This window comes from Vicugna pacos, chromosome 15 (assembly GCF_048564905.1).
Source record: "Vicugna pacos chromosome 15, VicPac4, whole genome shotgun sequence".
Classification (NCBI taxonomy): Eukaryota; Metazoa; Chordata; class Mammalia; order Artiodactyla; family Camelidae; genus Vicugna; species Vicugna pacos.
In genome coordinates this window covers 60,601,626-60,621,033 of record NC_133001.1, presented here as the reverse complement: position 1 = coordinate 60,621,033, position 19,408 = coordinate 60,601,626, and the positions used below count along the sequence as shown (strand labels likewise).

The window sequence follows — 19,408 nt, the reverse complement described above, 5'->3', positions numbered from 1 at the left end:
GCCTCGGCAGCGGCTGGAACCCCGTCTTACCTTGGTGTCCACGAGGACAAGAAGGGCCACTGAACCCCCCGCACCATCTGTCCATCTGTCCATCCATCTTCCTGAGTAACCGAGCAAATCAGTTCCAGGGACACCACTTCGTCCCCGTCGGACCGCAGCCGGCGTCTCCTGGGAAGACTGGGTGCTCACCCCCTGCTGTGAAAATACGTCAGGAAGAGTCACCACACATGCCACCTTCGAAAACGACCAGTCCGTCCGCAGTGGGAGCAGCTGAGACAGATGGAGAGACAGAGGGGGAGCGGGCGCGGGTACCGGGGTGCCGGGCCGGCCAGGAAGGCGGACACGGAGGTGCTCGTGGAAAGGCAGGCCCTCCCAGAGCAGCAGAAAGCGGGAAGTACTCGACGTCAGGCCACACGTGCAAAGAGGAAGAGAGAAGACACACAGCTCGAGGGTTCGCCGGCTTTCACAGGGTTGCTTCCAGGAGGACGTCAAGGCCCACCAACAGCCCTCACCGGGCCTCCCCTCGGCGCCCAGGGATGTGGCTCGTGGAGGTGGGCGGCGCTGGGTTCCAGCATCGAGCAGCTGGGGGCAGGCGTGCAGGGCCCTCCGCCAGCCTCTGTGCTTAGACATCAGCGCTCCTTTCACAGTGTGGCCGGGAAGGCGTCCCCTCAGGACACAGTCAGTGCCATCTTTTATTTTTTTGCATCAATTCAAGCTCTTAGTCTGTTTTCAGACACCACTCACGTGACACCAGACTCTCCAGTGTCCAGCGTACACTCCTTCACTGTGCTGTGCAGCCAGCACACTGTCCAACTCCCCATGTCTCCATCGCCCGAAAGACTCTCTGTACCTCTTGGCAGCTCCCCCAACCGTGGAATCACCTTCTGTCCCCTGTTCTGGACGTATCACGTAAGTGGGGTCACGCGGTGTGTGGCCTTTGCTCTGGCTCTGTTCGCTGGAGGCTCGTCCATGCCGTAGCCTGTGCCAGCACTGGACAGAGAGACCACGCTCCGCGGCTCCTGTCCACCTCGGGGCTGCCGTGGTGGAGCCGGTGTGAGGGCTTGCTCCAGGGGGACCTGGATGCATTTCCCCGGCTCCTGGCCACACACCGGGGAGTGGAGCTGAGCTGTGCAAGTCGCTGCCCGGGCCCCGCCTGCCCCCTGCTCCCCGCGGCTGCACACCACACGCCCAGCCCCACCGTGCACGAGGCCGGCGTCGGGTCCGCAGGAGCAGCTCCTTTCTCAGCTTAGCTGTTTCCATGTTTGCTGATTAAACATTTGCATTGTGACTTTTCTAATACTGTTGTTTTTTGAAACCAACTTTTTTAAAATCGAAGTGCAGTCAGTTTACAATGTTGTGTGAGTTTCTGATGTACAGCATAGTGATTCAGTTACGCATGCATATATATGTGTATATATTCCTTTTCATATTTTTTTCATTATAGGTCATTACAAGGTATTGAATATAGTTTCCTGTGCTCTACAGCAGGACCTTGTTGTTTATCTGTTTTATATCTAGCAGTTAGTATCTGCTAATCCCAAACTCCCAATTTATCCCTCCATCCTTCCCCCCCGGTAACCATAAGTTTGTTTTCTATGACTGTGAGTCTGTTTCTGTTTTATAAATGAGTTTATTTGTGTCATATTTTTGGATTCCCATATAAGTGATATCATATGGTGTTTTTCTTTCTCTTTCCGGCTTACTTCTCTTAGAATGATGATCTCCAGGCCCATCCATGTTGCAGATGGCATTATTTTTATCATTTTTTATGGCTGAGTAGTATTCCATTGTATGACTATACCACAGCTTCTTTATCCAGTCATCTGTTAATGGACAATTAGGCTGTTTCCATGTCTTGGCTACTGTAAATGGTGCTGCTATGAACACTGGGGTGCAGGTGTCTTTTCAAATTAGAGTTTCCTCTGGATATATGCCCAGGAGTGGGATTGCTGGATCATACTGACACCAACTGATTTTATTATTAATAATTATTGGCATTGATCATTTTAAAATAATAGGTTTAATTAGAGGTAAGCAGAAAAAATATTACAGCTGTTCAAATTTCTCTTTGAGGATATAGATGAAAAGTTACTCATTTATCAGGAGTGAATTAATAGAAACCTAGAGCTTACAGATGACATGAAATTAAAACCCACCCACCCACTCATCGTCTCTTTCACTCAGCACTTATCCAGCACCGCTAGTCCCAGGCTCCCCCAGTGACAGCACTTGGAGAAAGAAAGAAGAAAGTCAGGGATGTTTAGATTTGCTCCCAGTCACTGATAAGCCCCTGGGGAATGACCCCTGTGGTGTCGGGGAAGCACTGCGGACAGAAGCCACAGGAAGAAGTGGGCAGAGCGGTGGACGAAACAGACTCAAGGTCCACGGCCAGTCCGTGCCTTGGAAGCTGGTTACAGGGTCGAGGGAAACAGGAAGAAGGCCTGGTTGCCGGATGTGGTCGGGAGCTACGGTTTAAGCAAAAGTGGATGGTCCTCACTTTCCCGAGCCTTCTCGGAGCCCGTCCGCGTGGTGCTCTGCCTGCAGGCGCCAGGCCCGCAGACTTGATGGGGCCACCGGGGCCCCGGTGCAGAGGAGGGTCTGTGGGGGGGCTGGGCTGCGGACCCCCCCCACCCCGCCCCACCGCCTCCCCGCCTGCAAGAGAATCCCTGGTCGAGCAGCGGGACTTTGTGCGTGATGTTGTTGGCCTGGTTCCGGTCCCAGGACGCAGACGAGGCAGTGCCACCACAGGTGCACAGACTCGGTCTGGGTTGGCCAGGCTTACGGCCTCGCTCCTGCAGGAGCTTGGGTCGGGAGGCCCCTGCGTGTGCTGCGGGCAGCCCCGCACGGTCGTTAGGCCTGGGGACAGGCCCTGCTGCTGGGCCACCCTCAGTGTCCTTCCCCTCTCCGAGCACGCAGGTCATCCGCTGACAAACAGGCCGCACATTTTGCTCGGGCATCTGTCAGGGTCTCCTTCGCCATCACATCCAGCAGCGTCTGATTCCCACGGCCCGGCCTTCGTGGGGCCAGGACACCGGTGTGCTGCCTCGCCTGGAGCCAGCGGATGGGAACCTGCGTCTCTGGGAGCTGCCCGCACCCGATTCTGGCCAGGAAACATTCGGCGGGGCCGTGAGGTCGTAAAGGAGCCCAGCCTCCCTCCTGGGAGCTCCACTCCAAGGCTGGCGCCGGCCGTCAGCATGCAGACCTGCAATTTACCGTGATTTCTCGGGGTGGTTCGCCGGCTCCGCTCCTGCTGCTCGAGTCCAGAAGGAGGTCCGCTGCTTCCCGGGCTGTGCCGGGCACTGTGGACGTGATCCTGTAAACGGTCTGTGCTTCTCGAGGAGAAGCCGGAGGTCACAGCAGCAGTGAGCACCAGCCTGCTGACTTCCTCGTCCGCGCACTGGTGATACAATGAACACCTTGCACCCTGGGGCCCTGGGGCCCAGTGGCAAACACGGCCACACCCGCTGGCTCTCGGCTCTGTCCTCGTGAGCGGCGGGGATTCGGGCCACCTGAGTGATGGGGCCGCCCTGCCTCCCTGCAGGGGACGCTCATGCCCGCAGACCCGGTGGGTGGCAGGTGGGGTCCCTGTGGAGCGGGCAGCCCCACTCCACCCCGACACTTACTGCCACTTGGGAACTTTACCCCAGAAGAGTCACATTTCTGTCATTTTCCAAGAAAGTGAGAAATCTGGACTTTAATGCAGTGTCGGTTTTGATCAAATGAACCCGATTTCCAGGTCAGATTCAGCTTCACCTGCTGCTCTGGTACCCCTGCCTGACGTGATGTGTCCCCCTAGAAACAGGCTTTGAAGGCTAATGTTGGCTTTGAAAATGTTCAAGCCAAAAGAAACCAGGGCGCGTGTGCCAGGCCGCTGCCAGCTCTGGCCGGACAGCCTGGCCCTGACGTCCACCAGGGCCCGCCCATCACCCATCCTGGTGACAGGACACGCAGGGTCTGTGGCTTCTCTCTGGAACTGCCGAGTGGGTTGGAAGGGCCGTGGCTGATCACCTGACTGCAGGGACGCCGCGTCCTGGCCTCGGGTCGGTCTCGCTGCTGCGGAGAGTTCAGGAGATGTGCCCCCTGCTCGGGGGCCTCCTCACTGCCCGTGGCCCCAGTGCCCGTCCAGCGCCCAGCAAGGCGTCCCAGGCGGGGATCAGAGCTGACAGGAGCCGGGGGCGCAGCCGCCCCTGTGGGCTTCTGGAAGGCTGGTCTCTGGATGGGGGAGGTGCCCTGCCAGCACCTGTCCCACCTCACCTGGGCCCCCAGGTCGGCAGGTGTCTGCTCCCCGGTGGTGGGGGCCGTGGGGAACAGGACCGAGGTCCCTCTCCTGTCCCTCTATTTCCCAAAATGGGGACCGAGCTCAGGACGGGTCCTGACTTGCCTGAGACGGGACACTGGACTTGGATCCCCAGTTCACCCCGGGAAGCAGGAGCCAGGCCCGACCCCGGCCCCCTGCTGAGTCTCTAGCTGCTTCCTCTTTTCTTACAAACTTTCCAGATTTGTCTTTACATTTTTCACTAAAACAACTTGCAGCGCAAAGATACCCAGAAAATGTCAGACAAATAAATAGCACTGAAATTAAAATCAGAAGCTCAGGAATAACTTTGAGAAACTGAGCCACCTTTTCGAGGTGGAGAGTGCAGATATGTGAACCCCGGGGGCCGGTGGCAGGCTGGTGGGACTGTGAGAGGCCGGTGCCCTCCCCCTGCGGGATGCAGACGGGGCAGGAGGGGCCAGCGTGGCCGCACAGCCAGCAACATGCCCCTGCTGCCCGGTGAGGGACCCGGCTTCTCTGGGGACACGCTTGGTGGGACTGAAGGCGCCATAATGGCTGGGACTCGTGCTGGAACGCTGTCTGCAGCGACATCTCTATTCTGCTTGCAGGGCCCACGGGACCACCCAGCGACCCTGACGCCGGTGGCAGTGGGACCTCCTCACCCCTCTTTGACAGCGGTTTGCATCTGAACGGAAACTCTGGCCCCACAGTAAGTGCGCCCCTCCTGACCTTTGGCTTAACCGAGTCCCCCCTCTTCCAGAGACAGGGTCCAGGATGCACCTCCGTGGGCATGATTCCCACCGGGGCCGCCTGGGCCGCCCTTGCAGGGCACCTTAAGCTCGTGCGTCATAGTGTCTCGTGAGCAGGTAGGGGTCCCTGCTCTGAGTCCCGGTTCTGCTTCTCCCGGGAAGCCTGACTGCAGGGGTTCTGTTCAGCAGGCTTCCACCAGACTCTCGAGAAAGCAGTTTATTCCAGAATTAACAGAAACTACCTAGGAAGTGTGAGGCTGCGTGCTTGCAGTGAGTTCCCATCGGGCTCCAAATCTTCACCTTCCCGAGAAAAACGGAGCTGAGCAAAAACGGGGGTGGGGATGGGGGGCCACAGAGGAGCCCAGGCTGGTGCCCCCCCAGGGAGACCTGGCCTGACCCAGACCCTGCTGGGTGGGACCTCATCGTCCACTGGGCGGTTGGCGGATACGGATTGGAATCCCGTAAGCAGCAGGACAGATGTTTTGTGGGAAATTGTACCCACTCGACTGGCAGACGGCCAGCTACCTCACCTGCAGGCAGAGCCAGAGAGGGAGCCTCGTGTTGGCACAAAGGCCGCTCTCTTTCAGTTTGACCCTTTGCAGTAGTTCTTGACATCAGGCCTGTGTGAGTTATGAAGCAAATAATAAAACGGACAACCACGGACTCACAACACAACAGGTAGCTGGAACATTGTCACGGCTTTTGTGTCACTCCCGCGCCCCGTGTTCCGGCCTGCCCGAAATAAACTGCATCCTGGATCTTGAGGTCGTCACCCCCTTGATAAAACAGTGCTTCATCCGTATGTATAGGTCCCTAAGAGTACCCCGTTCCGTGTTGTTTGAGCCGTGGGAAATGCCGTTCTGGCCTGGCCGTCGGGGACTCGCGCCTGCACCCGCCGTCACCCACAGCCCCATGGCCGCTGTCGTGCGCGCGCCTGGCTGCGTGCGCGTGTTTTCTCCGGCCGTGGTGTGTGATCGTGTGACTGTGCTGCGGGTCATTTGCCGATCCTCGCTCGTCACCAGGCATTTGGCCTGTGTTCCTTGCTTTTTTCCTAGCCTGCTGTCGCTGAGCCCAGAGCTGCCGTGAACATGCTCATAAATACCTCTCGACTGCAGACCCCGACCTGGGATGCCAGGGCCTGGTTTCCAAAGTAATGACAGCATCTCTTCACAGCGGCGTCCCGGCTGCCTTCCCAGAGGCAGGGGGAGGGGGCTCCAGGTGACCCGGCTTCTCCAGGCTGTGCTGTGGGCTCGGGTTTCTGAGCAGGCGGGTGTGAAGCGGCTTCCCCCGGGCTGTCACTGAGGAGGCGTGTTGGCCGGTCCTGCTGATGCTCGCTTTGCCTTCCCCTCCCTGGGGGGGGGCGTCACCCCTACCTGTCTGTCTTCTCCTGCCTGACGCACTGGAGTTCCCCATGTACGCTGGGAACTAATGCCTCATGGGTTCTTGGTCTCAGCTCTCTGCTCACAGTTCACAGCTGGTGTTTCCACTGTATTTACACCAACTCCTGATAAATAGAGGTTACTTTCAGTATAGCCAGGTGTGTCCATTTCTTCCTGGTAGCGTCTGTGGCTTTAGGATCTGGTTCCCAAACGTGTGTGTGTCCCAAGCAGCGTCAGTGCGCGTTACACCAGGACACTTTGTGGACGTGAACAAGAAAATTCACCACATTTCTGAAGGACCAGGGAGCCAGGCGAGTCAGGGTAGTATTGAGGAAGTTGGGGGTTTGTCCCCCAGAGCAGTGTTCACGGTGGAGATGTGGCAAGTAAGGCTGTGAGAGCGTCAAGGAAAGATGGACGCAGCGGAGGGACTGTAAACGGGCCTTAGTGTATGCAGAAAACTGAGTGTCGCAGAGGGCGCTTTGGAGATCGGCGGGGAAGAAGGTGGATTGTTCAAAACTATGAACGTGTTACCCAGATGGACGCCTGAACTGCACACCAGTCTCGGGTGGACCAAAGGCTCGTGTATGAGGCCAAATCTGTAAACACCTAGAAAGTAAATCAGAATACTTTTGTGGCCTCAGAATGAGGACTGGAAATGTCCGTCTTTTAAAAAAGCTGAATTTGACGACATTAAAGACTTCTGTTCGTTAAACACTGTAATAATGTGAAAAGGCAGCTCAACACTTGTTTTAACTACTTATTATTATTAATTATTGTTCAGAATAGAAGAACAGTTGCCATTTGAAATAGAAGGCAGCGCAATAGAAGTATGTACCAAAGTACCGTTAGGCATTTCCATAAAAGGAGACGAGTAACGACCGTACGAAGAGATTCTCAGGCTCACGACTGCAGAAGAAACGCACACATCACGACGACGTCCGTCCCCTGTGGCGGAGCCTGGCAGGAAGGCCGCCCGCAGGGGGACTGACCGACGGCCCCCTGCAGGTGTGACCCCTTGGAAACAGCCTGGCGCGCCGGGTAACCCGCTGGAAGTGCCCTCCGGGGCAGACCAGAGCGCCACTTGCCTGTGCCCTGGGGGATGCGCGCAAGAATGTTCTCTGAGGCAGAAGCCTGGAAATGGCTTGAAGTGTTGGTCAGGAGGAGAAGACGGGCAAGGACTCGGCTCTGCGGGGCCGGGGCAGCGACGCGTCCTCACGGGCCGCCCGTTTCTGCAGCGTCAGTGGTTCCCCAGCACCGCACTTGGGGCCACATGGGGTGGGCGTTTTGTGTTCCAGCCGAGGGCGGGCCTGCTGGGGTGGGTTTGGCAGCCGGTCGCAGCGTCTGGCTGCACACTCACTCTGTGTTCTGTTGCTTAAAGAGGCCCCTGCATTTTATCATCTGTGTTGCATGGAACCTGCATCTGCTGCAGAATTCAGGGTGCTGCTGTGGGGGAGGCGGGGCCCATGGAGCCGGGGGCATCAGGAGTGTTCTGAGTCGTGAGTCCCCTGGGAGATCACGGGCTGCAGGTAGTTTCTGCTTCACAAGCAAGCGTAGATACGTGTGCACAGGAGTGTGTGTGTCACGCTGACTGTGTGTTTCAAACTTTCATACAGCAGCTAGAAGGGAAAAAGCTGCCAGAAATTTAAATAAATCACTTAGAATCACCTTGGACTGAAGAAGGCTTACTTGGCAGAAGACAGTGCATAGCTACCTTACTGCTAAGGAATTTAGAAAAACGTCACATAGCTACGTAGAAACGGTAAGCCTGTTACAGACCACCGGGGCTGGGGAGACAGAGGCTGGTCTCCCGGGAGGCATCCGAGCCCCAGCCGGTCAGCGGGGCCTACGGCTCGGGGACACGGCAGCGCAGAGGTGACGAGAGACCCTGACCGGGAGGCTCCGCGGAGGGCGCTGGGCGGTGGTCCCCGATGCCGTCCTCCTGGAGGGGCGGCCGGGCCGTCCAGCGCGGGGCGGCCGTGTGTCGGGAGGGCGGCCGGCCACTGGCGCTGAGACTGTTCTGGGTCCTTTCGCCTTCGACGTAGCAATTCCACATCAGGAATGAACGACAGGACATTCAACATGTGCTTGAGGAGGAGTGAGTCCACCCAGCTTCTCAGGAGCGGGGAAGTAATGAGTTCCACGGTGAGCGATTCACGGGATGAGACTTTCCAGTGTTTTAAAATGGGTTTTAGTAAGGTTGTTTAATGACTGGAACGTACTGGCATGATACTAATTTTCAAAAGCGTCTGTGCCGAGAAACACGATCATTTACAAAGGCATGGAAAAGTAAATCCTACACGCCAGGTGCTGGAATGACGATCCGTGGAAGGAAAGGGCATGGACGACTGCACCTTTCTCCTCACGTGTGTAGCTGCATTTCGTGATAGAATTCGTTACAAGAGCCGCATTTTCCACAGCAGTCATTTTACAGGAACCCCTCCAATGTCATACATCCGTCACGGTCACCTTCTTTGTCTGGAGGAGGGTGAACTCCGAGGCACCGGAATTTAGTTTGCTGAGCAGGGGGACACGGCCGTGCCTGCTCGCACACCAGGGCACAGCCAGTGCGCACCTGCGTCGGAATCCGAGCCTGGTGACCTGGTCCTGGACCCCGCTCACTCCTGGCGGAGCCGCTCAGTGTCTGTGTCTGAAATGCGCCTGTTTTTCTCCATTACTGTCGTCACAAAATGCTTGTTTTTCTCTCGTAATGCGAAGCAGTTTTTCTCTCCGACAATTTTTGTGCCGTCTTTTTCTCGGGAACCGGGTCTGTTCCCAACAGTCCTGACACAGAAAGTGACCCACCTCTGCTGGCGTCGGTGCCGCACTCTGCGGGTCCAGTCTCGCCAGAGCGCCGCTCCGCCTCGGGAGCCCCCCGTCCTGTTCAATGATACCATGTTTCTCTAAAGATAGTATTTGCACCCTCTTCTTCTCGCCCTGTGCTTCAGTGTTTCGTTCACCTGCAGCTTAAATCGAGCCTGATGGCTGTGAAGACTTCACCTGGCTTCCAAACAGGCCTGATTCACGACCACCCAGAGTTTAAGATCAAGCCCTGTTTTTCCCGTCATTCATGTTATAAGATTTCAATCTTATCACCGTAACAATGATTTCAATTTGAAGAATATAACAATGGTATGTTGTCAGATCGGTTCATTTGCTTTTAAATTACTTAACTGCTGTAATAATAAAAAATTTATACAACTTCAGTCATTTAGGTACTTAGCTGTCTTCAGAAAATTAATGAATTAACTTCATTAAAATAACAAACTAAACTTTTCCACTAAAAATATATTAAGTTCAAATAGAAAAATCACTGACACATTTTTGTGGCTAAAACCACGGGGCCCAGCTCTGCTGCTTTGCTCCTGAGACGCATGTCCTCGTTTAGCTGCAGAAAGAGGGTGGAATGAAGCTTCTCCCTCAGTCATGGTTAGCATTTGATGGCTAATCGAGCCTTTAAGAGCTGCTCTTTGGAGGGAAAACAGGCAAAAATTATTTTAGTGAGAAACACACTTGGTTAAAAGCTGACAGGACGCTTCGTAGAACATGTAAACCTCATTTGCGCAAAGCGGCACATCTTCTTGAACTCCTTTGCTCAGATGCGCTTGTACGTGGCCCCTCGGCTCAGACCAGGGCCGGGGCTGGCTGGAGGGTGGTGTCTGCACAGAACACACTTGCGTCCCTTCAGAGACGGCCAGCGCCAACGCGAGACCAGGCTGCCCCCAGAGACGGACGTGCAGGTTCAGCACTGTGAAAGCTGTGGTTTGCAGGAATGCGTGTATTTTAAAACTCCTATAAAAATACTGAGCAGTGATTTATTTAACTGAGAAAATTATAAGCATTCTGGGCGAAAAGTCAAATCCTGTAGGAACCCTGGGTTGCTCCTCTGAGCCTGTCTTAACCCTCGTTTATTTTCATGTAAAAAGGGACTAAACATACTTTGCTTTAATGTCTTAAGGTGCTGTCATATTAAATAAATATTTGTTTGTTTTGTGTTCAGAGCCTGAGACCACAGGCTGCACCTGGGACAAAGCCCAGAGAGTCCCCTCCATCCTGGGGGCCTGGTTCTCGGGCCGAGCGAGGGGTTGGACGGGTGGCATGGGGGCCTCTGGAAGCGGATCCGTCTCTCAGACCCTCCGTGGGGACATGCGGTGGGGATGCGGCAGGGAAGTAGGGACCCGGCTGGGGGCTTAGCAAGTGAGGAGGGACGGGCGAGGCCTGGACTGTCACCCACGCCAGAGACCAAACCCCCAAAGGGAGTAAAAGTTACCACGTGGGAGTCACGACAGCAAGAAGGGAAAACTGCCACGTGGACGTCACAGTGCAGTCACAACCTCTGTCCCCGAAGTGAGCACTGGGCCCACACGAGTCAGGGTGACCAGCTCGTCGTTAAAGTGAGGAGGACGCAGGCGTCACGTGTGATGGAGGTCAGCTCGGGGACCACCTGAGCTGCCGGGGAGGTGCCTGCCCACCGGCTCAGGGAGCGTCCCTCGTGGGGAACGCTGTGTGTCTGGGTGGAGTCAACCTTTCTTGTAATTCAGGGCTCGGTCGCAGGAGGTGTACACGAATGTCAGGCCTCACCAAACTGCGCTAGTCAGTCCTCATCACTCTGTAATTTATGCCTCAATATAGTTCAGTTAAAAAATAAAAGAAGAAAGTGGGGCGCCCCCAACCACTCACGAAGACGGTAAGACCGCAGAAGTCGGCTTCAGATTTCTCATTTGAACGTCAAGTTATCAAAGCACTGAAGATTTTCCTAGAAGAGGCTGACTTCTCCACCAGCACAGAAGGTGCGGGCGGAGGGCACAGTTGGAGCATTTGAGCAGGAGGCGCGCTCGGCGGTTTGCAGCTCACCTTCATCTCGGAGAATTCGGGGCAGCGTGGGGCGTGGCTGTCCTGCAGCGTCCTGGGCTAGCACTCCCGCCGGCGGGATCCCCTCTTCCTCCTGCGCTGTGGTGCCCAGCCCTGCAGGCAGAAGGTCCCAGACAAGCTTCCTGGCCGGCGGGGGAACCCGGAAAATCGGTGTATCCTCTTCCAGCAAAGACTGACACTACTACGGGCTCCGACTCAGAACTTTCATCCCAGAACCAAGGCCCCTCGGAGTCAAGGCTCCGTGAGGTGGTCGGGCACGTGTGAGTGTTTCAGAACCAGGACGGCCTGTCTCCTCTACTCCCTTGGCACCTTTCGGCTGCATCGTGAGTCACATACAGGGAAACGTGTTCTGGTGCCCCTCCTCTGGAGTCGATGGGGGGTGTCACCCCGAGTTCCCCGAGCTCTGCTCCGTGGCGGGTCCTTCAGGGGAGCTGACAGGTCCAACCCCGCTGGGAGGAACACACCTCGTCACCTCCGCAGGCTGTTCAGCGGATGTGCCATTTGGGGCTGAAATTAGAATCGTGATCTCTGCTTTCTGCAGGAGGTGACCGTCCCTCAGCCTGGGACCCGCCCCCAGAGGTGAAGCCGCCAGGACTTGAGCTTACGGAGCCGTGACTGCCGGTTCTGGAAGGCCTGTCCCGGCCCGCTTTGCTGGTGTCCCGTCGGGAGGGGAAGCTCGGGCTCCTTCCCGAGATGCTTCCCCCAGACCTCGGGCCTTGCAGAGGCAGAGGGCGGGCAGCGTGGGTCCCGCAGGGATGCAGGGGTGGAGCGAGCTGGGAGGTGACCCCAGCCAGGCTCTGCCCTCCTCCCCCGTGGCCCTGGACCTGCCGTCAAGAGGACTCGTCGGACCTGCCGTCAAGAGGACTCGTCTGCCCTGCGGAGACCTGGTGGCCCCCTTCAGCCTCTGGGTTCTACAAAATATTCTAGAGGAAAGTTGCATCAGGTCTGACGTGAAACTCTGGGCTGGGCAGGGGCCCCTGGGGCAGAAGAGCTCCCAGGGAGAGGGAACCGGAAGCTTCCTTTAAAACCTCACAGTCTGACGCTAAAATGCGCCCAGGGCTTACGAAGTGCAGCCTGATTTTATAGAAGAAAAGTTGTTTTTCGTAGTAGGAAATTGCTTCTTCTGGTATGTTTTGAAGAGTAAACTTAAATGATTTTATAAAACAATCCGTATTATTTTGCTCATTTAAATAATGTTTATTGTGTCCTGGAATCATTATGACCTCAGTGGTGGTGCTGCAGCAGGATTCCAATAACTCTGGTGAGGACGCACGCTGTGGTCACAGGTGTGAGTCAGCGCGCAGCCCACCGCGCTCCGCAAACCTCAGGGAAACTGTGTGTGAAGAACCCTCGCACCGTGGACGTGGTGTGGTGACTGCAGCTGACGGTGATGAAGCTGGTGGCTGGAGACGGGCCGCGGCGTGTCGTGAATGATGAGTCCTTACCTGGGGCAGCCGTGGTGTAGACAGACGGTCGCTCAGGAAGGCCAGTAGGAAGTCCACCCTGAGTGCTGGCTCTGAGTCTTCCGTGCTCATGTGTGCACCAGCAAATCCCACAGCAGGCGTTAGAACGCAACTGCAGAAAGATGGCAACGGAGGCGCAGTCGTAAAATCTCGCTTAGACGTCTGTTGCAATGCCTTTGCTTCCGAGCTACGGGCCATGGAATTAATAAATACACTTAAATAAAGAATGTTGGGGGGGACCCAAATCCAGCCTCCAGGGCTTGAAATCAGGCGGCGGGAGGCCCCCTGTGGTGTGTCCACACTGCTCCTGACTCAGCCTCTGTCCTCACGGGGCCCTGCTCTCCCGCTCTGTGGTCTCCGTCTGTTTCCCTCTTGTGAGGATGGCTGCAGTAGCTTTTCGGGGGCACCCAGGTAATCCGGGGTCAATGCCAAGCTCCATGTCCTTAATTTAATCACGTGGCCAGGACCCTTTGTCTAAATGAGGTGCCAGGTTCCAGGGATTGGGACCCAATATGTTCATCCTGGGGTAGGGGCGCTGTCCAGCCAGAGACTGTCCAACACAGACTCGTGGGAAGTCTGGTCTGAGGAGGGCATCCTGGCTGTCAGGGCAGTTCTCAGGCCCTGCTGGATTCCCGAGGTGGGAGCTCTGGGGTATTCTCACACCCACGCATCCTGAACGGCCTTACTCTTCTGAGAGGAGCACGCTGCCAGCACCGCCGCCCCGCAGGCCCCTGTTTTCATCCGTGAGACCGTTTCCCGCGTTCTGGGCACTGGGGGTCGGCACACAGGGACCGAAGTCTGTGCGGCCTCCCCGGGCGTGAGCCTCTCTGGTGGAGCCCTCGGGGCCGATCGGTTTCGCCGTCTTCATTAGTGTGTTTGCTGTATGTTGGGGATTCGTACCCTGTTCTGCTCTGTTCCTGGATGGAAGGTTCCGGGAAAACCTGCCTTTCTCACTCCTGGCCCGGCTGCTGTGAGGACGCTTCCCTGTGAAGCAGACTCAGTATCTGGCGTCCGGCGAGGTGCAGCCACCTGGGCCCAGGGCTGTGTCCTCCCTCAGGCCCAGGACCCGGCAGTTTGCTGACTGGGCACCTGCGGGTTGTTTGTCTGGAAATGGGGCTGTTTGCGTGGCTTCATTCACATTTCCACACACCTTCCTTGCACCTGCAGGCCCTGCTGGGGAGGGACCTGGCTCCCCATCCCCAGCGGCTTCCCTGCTGCTCACGTCCATCGGGTGGACATTGAGGTCTTTGCCATTCGTGCATAAGCCCGGTTGTGTGGCCTGGGCGACATCAGCACGTTGTCAGTGTTTCTGTGTATCACTGTGCGCTGTGTCCTGGCTTCGAGCTCTCTCCAATTTGACCTTCCAGGTCGGGGAGGTGGCTCACGGCTTCCCTGGACCCAGAGCCTTTGTCACGTCCCTGAAATTCCTTCCAGCTGTAGTCTCTCTCCCTCCCCTCCCTCGTGACTCTCCTCTCTTTGGGGCAGCATTTTGTTTTTAAAACTAGAGGAAGAACATCATTTAAATTCAGGTAGAAGAGGACGTATTTCTTCCCGGATCTCTGGGCACACGGCCGCACCTGCTCTTGCAGCAGCTGAAACGTGTTTAATGTGTGTCTGGGGGCTGGGGGCCCGGCCTGCTCTCCACCGACTCTGTGCCTGTCGCTTCCCGTCCGTCTTGCACAGGCCCCGTCCTCACCTCCCTCGCCCGCAGGTGATGAACCGAAGTATGAGAAGCGCTGGCTGGACGCCCTGTCGCTGCCCCCATCCGTGGCCCGGATCTCGCGGTGCAGAGCGGGGGCGGAAGGGCTGAGGTGTGTGTCCCTCGTCCGACGTGGAGTCGCTGAGAAACCCTGCAGCCTCACCAGCCGGTGACGCCCCCTTGGCCTCCCCAAAGTTCAGGCCCTCCGTCCAGGCGGGTTCTGCGTGTGCAAAAGCAGCAACAGTCAGTGATGACGGCAACACGAGGTAAGCACCGGGAGAAGTCCGTGGTCAGAGGAGAGCTGGTTTGCCGCCGGGAGTGGTTCCGACTGTGGAAAGGTGTCCGTCGGGCCTCCGCGAAGGGTCAGTCACTAGAAGGAGAAATGCTGTTTTCAGTTCTAAATGTGAACAGAACTAGACTGGAAATAAGAGGCATTGCTGTCCAACCTGCAGAGACGTCACTGAAACCCTGCGGTGAGAAGGCCAGACCAGCCCCGGCTCCTGGGCCAGCGTCCGAGCTCTGAGCCGAGCCCAGGGGGCCCCTTCTGGCTGCATCGCTCCCGGGGTTTCTCCTGAGAGCGAGCCGGCCGACAGCTCAGCCTGTGTCCACCCCGGGACGCTCCTTCGGTGGTCTTTTACCAAAACATCCGTTGTTCTGGGCCCACGACCTTGGACTGCTCCAAGTTCTGTTGGAAACGGAGTGAGTTCCTTTGGAAGGAGGCAGGAGCTGTAGACTTTACGCCCTATTTCCCCGGCCCCCCGACCCCCAGGTGGGATCTCTGAGCCAGGGCTCTGGAGCAGGACGTGGAGACGGGGACGCACGTGGCTGTAAAGGGCCCTGTGTTCTGACCCAGGCAGCCCCCCCAAGGCGGGACTGACACCTGGCCGGGATGTGTGCTCATGGAAAGACAGGGCTGTGCGGTCAGGGACCCTGCTCTGGCGGCTTCGGCCCTGAATGTGCAGGGCTGTTTTATGTCGTCTCCGGTTCCTTCCCTTCCGTCACATCCTTCTGTCTGTTTAATGAAACCATGATTAAACCCATGTCTGAAAGATTATTAAAGTGTAATTTAGTGCAAACCTTGTTTTTTTTTAAAAAAAAAGGTTTGTTTTGTTTTGTTATTTTTTTAACCTTTCAATTGTCTCCTTAAGGACATGAATGCAAACTGCATGGATTAGATACATGGTTTCTTTAAAAAAGGAACAGCGGTATGAATGACACTCCTTTATTGTAATAATTACGTTAGTTCAGGCTGCAGTAACAAAGTACCATAGGCTGGGGCTTAAACAACAGAAACGTATGTTCTCAGAGTTCTGGAGGCGGGATGTGCAGGATCAAAGCTCCGGGGGGTTCAGTGCCTGGTGAGGACTCTCCTCCTGACTGCCCAGTGGCCGGCTCTGCAGCTCGTCCTCGGGTGGAGACCAGCTCGGGGCCGCATCTCACAGGGACAGCAGTCCTGTCGGGTCAGGGCCCCCCGTCCGATCTCGCTCAGGCTTCTCTCCTTGGAGGCCCGTCTGCAGAGACGCCGCCCTGGGGTCTGGGCTTCCACATACAGATCCTGGGGGGACACACGTCAGCCTGTGACAGTAGATGTGTGTACATCCGCTTGGAAAGAAAGGCTGTGCAGGGTAGGAAAGAACTACTGAGTTAGTTACAGTTATGTTGCTGTTACGAGAACTGTCACGGTAGGTTTGGGGAAGGAGGTTTTTATGGTGAAAATAAAGGAGAACCAACTTCTTCGAAAGCCCTTTTGTAAATCAGAAGTGCGTGCGTGGTCACAGGCGCGCCTCACGCTGAGTGGCGGCGCTGCTTGACCTGCGCCGTCTCCCTGTGTCAGGAGCTTCAAACACCACGATGAACGGTCTTCAAAAAGCTGGGCTCAGGACCCCGTCAGACAGGCACGCCACCATTCCCGCGAGAGCAGGGCGCACTTCCTGTCCGAATTGCCTTCCACGTGTTTAGTAAATAGGACTGGCTCTTGGTGGCGGATGTCAGGGCCTTGAGCTCGCTTTCAGCAGACCTACCCGAGGTCCTGACACGGGCTGGCTGAGCGCTGGGTTTGCCCTGGTGACTGCGGACGGGGTCACCTCCGCCCCCTCCGGTCGCCCCCTCTGGATCCGAGGGGCCCCCTCCAGCGTCTCCGCTCTTCCCGCAGGTCCGGCGCATTCAAGGTGCTGGCCCCAGACAGGGCAGCACGGGCTCCTGCAGTTTCACACAGCCCAGGACGGCGCTGACTGGCTCAGGGCCGTGTCAGCAAACATCAGCCACCGGACGCTGCAGGACGTGAGTGCGGACCTCCCGCCGTGTCCACAAAAGCAATTAAGACTTTTTTGTTACTTGCAGTTGGGCCTAACACACTGGTAAGAACATTAAACAGAAGAACATGTCGAATCTCTGACTAAAAAAAGTTAAACAACTGAGTCATTGCAAAGCTGTAATGACTGATGTAAGAGCAGCGGCAGAACCAAGTGTCTGGATTCTTCGCGCTGGTCGCTCCCCTCCCGCCTGCACAGAAACGCTTGGGCGCAGATGCCTTTATGTGCGTTTTACCCAAGCGCGTCGGTGTGATGTGGCGTTTTTATTTGGGGAACCTAATCGGGTTCAAGATGTCATTTCCCAAAACACTGAGGAAACTTTCAAAGACGCCCAGCTACCAAGAATAGTCCTGGTTCACTGCAGGTACCCAGGAAGGAAGTGTGCTCTGTCTCCTTGAGAGAACCATCTTGCGATCAAAGTCAGCACGAAGTTAAAACATAAAATAGCTGGCAGGTTGAGGTGTGGCGGGAGGCGAGCATCCGTGCAGCATTAAGGTCCCCGAGGCGATTCCTGGCGTCCGCAGTGCGGGGCTCGTGGGAGGACCAGTGCTCGGCCGGAGGTGGCCGGGCACGGTTTGCTGGTTCTCATTCCCGGCCAGTGCCGTGCCCCGCTGGCCACGCTGGCATCCCAGAGCCGGCTCCATCCCCGGGCCGCTGTGGAGGAGGGGCCTGGTGTCCTTGGACGCCCTCTGGCCAGCCAGTCACGGCCCCGGCAGCAGCCCGCCACCCCCTCTTCTCACATGCCGCCACCTTCCGGGGGCTGCTGGAGCACTTTCAGACCCTGTGAGGTTTCTATTCCACAGACCGTGGGGCTCTCTGTTGCACTGGGGGTACCTGCTCCTCTCTAGGACCTCAGTTCTCCTACCTGACATTTTGACTTCCAAAGGTATCCTGGTGGATGGGAGGAAAGGAACACCCAGGTGGTGGTGGGCGGACACTTGAGAATGCGCGTGACCACGAGAGCCCTTCAGGCCGATGGTTCGCACACAGAGCAGCTCGTAGGCAGAGCGGGGGAGGAGACATGAGCGCTCTAGAGCCAGAACTGCGGGCTCAGAGCCACTTTCCAGCTGCGTAGTCGTGGCCGTGCTGTAAATCCGGGGGAGTGAGGTCCACCGTGCAGGATGGCTGGGGGACCCAGGAAGGAGCGGTGTGAGATGTGGGAACTGTAACAACCTTGATCACCTAGGGCAGCGACCACGTCCCCGGACCCTCAGGGGCTGAGCTCTGAGCAGCAGCTGCCCCACTGCCTCACTTCACAAAATGCTGATGCCAGAAACAGAGCAGACCGAGTGCTCGTCTTGGGTTTTCTGTGATGCGAGCTGCTACCATGCATTTGTTTCTGCTCTTGTTTTGGGGGGAAAAGCTTCCTAAAAGACACTTGTTTCCAAGGGTACTTCACGCAGCTGATTAACTTTAGCTGTCAACTCGACAGGGTGGGAAATTACGGCTTTAATACACGTGTCACAATGACTCCTTGCTCCCCTCTCTCTGCAGGTGAGAATGGTGAATGCGTGCTGTTCTCCTGGTGACCAGGTAGGACTGCGTTTGTGTGGATCGTGCAAGTCTCCAACAGTAGCCTCTTCCTGTTTCTGAAGCTGGATTCGGACACGTGGATGTGAAAGCCCCAGCACACGTCAGACCCAAGTCGGGGCCGCGCCCTCAGTGCCGCCGCGTAAAACTGTCCCTTGTGCTGGGAGTGGCGCCGGGAGCCGCTCTGCCCTGAGAGCCGGATCTCGGTGCTGTGGGCAGCCGCGTTCTGTAGGGGGCCGTGGTCACAAGGTAACTGGGTGTGATCCTTTAAGCTTAGAGAGGATAGATGGCGGAGACACGCCTGTGTAATTCGGAATGTTTTTCATTGAAGCGTAGTCAGTTACAGCAGGTAGCTTCTGGATTCCTGTCGTTTTCTCAGATGGTGCCCTCGTTTGGGAAGTTTCGCTCTGGGGAGGCCTTTGACGCCGCAGATCCTGTTCCTGGGGAAGAGCGCCCCCTGACGCAAATGGTGTGTTCACTTTGGGGGGCCCCTACCTCGACCCAGGTTCCCTGCCCCGTGAGGAACCCTCAGTTCTTCCTTCTGAGAGCAGAGGCCGGCCCTGAACACGCCCGACTTCCTGGCTCGAGGGGTGCGTGCTGACTAGGGGTACAAGTCCTCGGCTGTGTGTCAGGGGAGCGAGCTTTGAAGTCCCTGTGTTACTCCCTGTTTCCTTTCTGATAAAGTCAAAACCAAAGCTGCAGGCGTGAACCTTTAAAACTTCATAGCCCATTAGCTTTCTGATTCTAATTCCATAGGTTTGAGGAAGCACCATTGCAGCCTCAAGTTAAAAAAACCAAAGAATCGTTCAGTTTGCTTTAAATAGTGTGTATAAATACTCCAAATAGTGCTTAGTGATAAAATTTGATTCAAAGTGGAAGACATTCAGGAAAGTGTCTGCCAATCAAACGTTTACAGGAAATTAGAGCCATGTTTTAAAGTAAACCCTTCTAGTCGACGTTTTTAAGTTAGAAAAGAAACACTAGGAAAACTTCCTCTACCTTTTATTCCTTTTATAATGTTTCTCTGAACTTGTGAACAGCTGTGTCTGTGTACATGGGGCAGCAAGGGAGGTGGGCTGTTTGATGAGTAACGTCCCTCAAACGTCCTCAGACAACAGAGGACTCGTCTTC

At 56.2% G+C, this 19,408-nt stretch overlaps 1 protein-coding gene across 1 annotated transcript in view; it reads left to right on the top strand.

Moving 5' to 3' along the window:
- Positions 1-19,408, top strand: part of SNTG2 (syntrophin gamma 2) — an 82,666-nt gene that overhangs the window by 21,564 nt on the left and 41,694 nt on the right. The window contains 5 exon segments of the mRNA XM_072938294.1: positions 4,885-4,985; positions 14,420-14,604; positions 14,649-14,701; positions 16,588-16,715; positions 18,242-18,280. Of these exon segments, the coding sequence (XP_072794395.1) occupies positions 4,885-4,985; positions 14,420-14,604; positions 14,649-14,701; positions 16,588-16,715; positions 18,242-18,280 (506 nt within the window).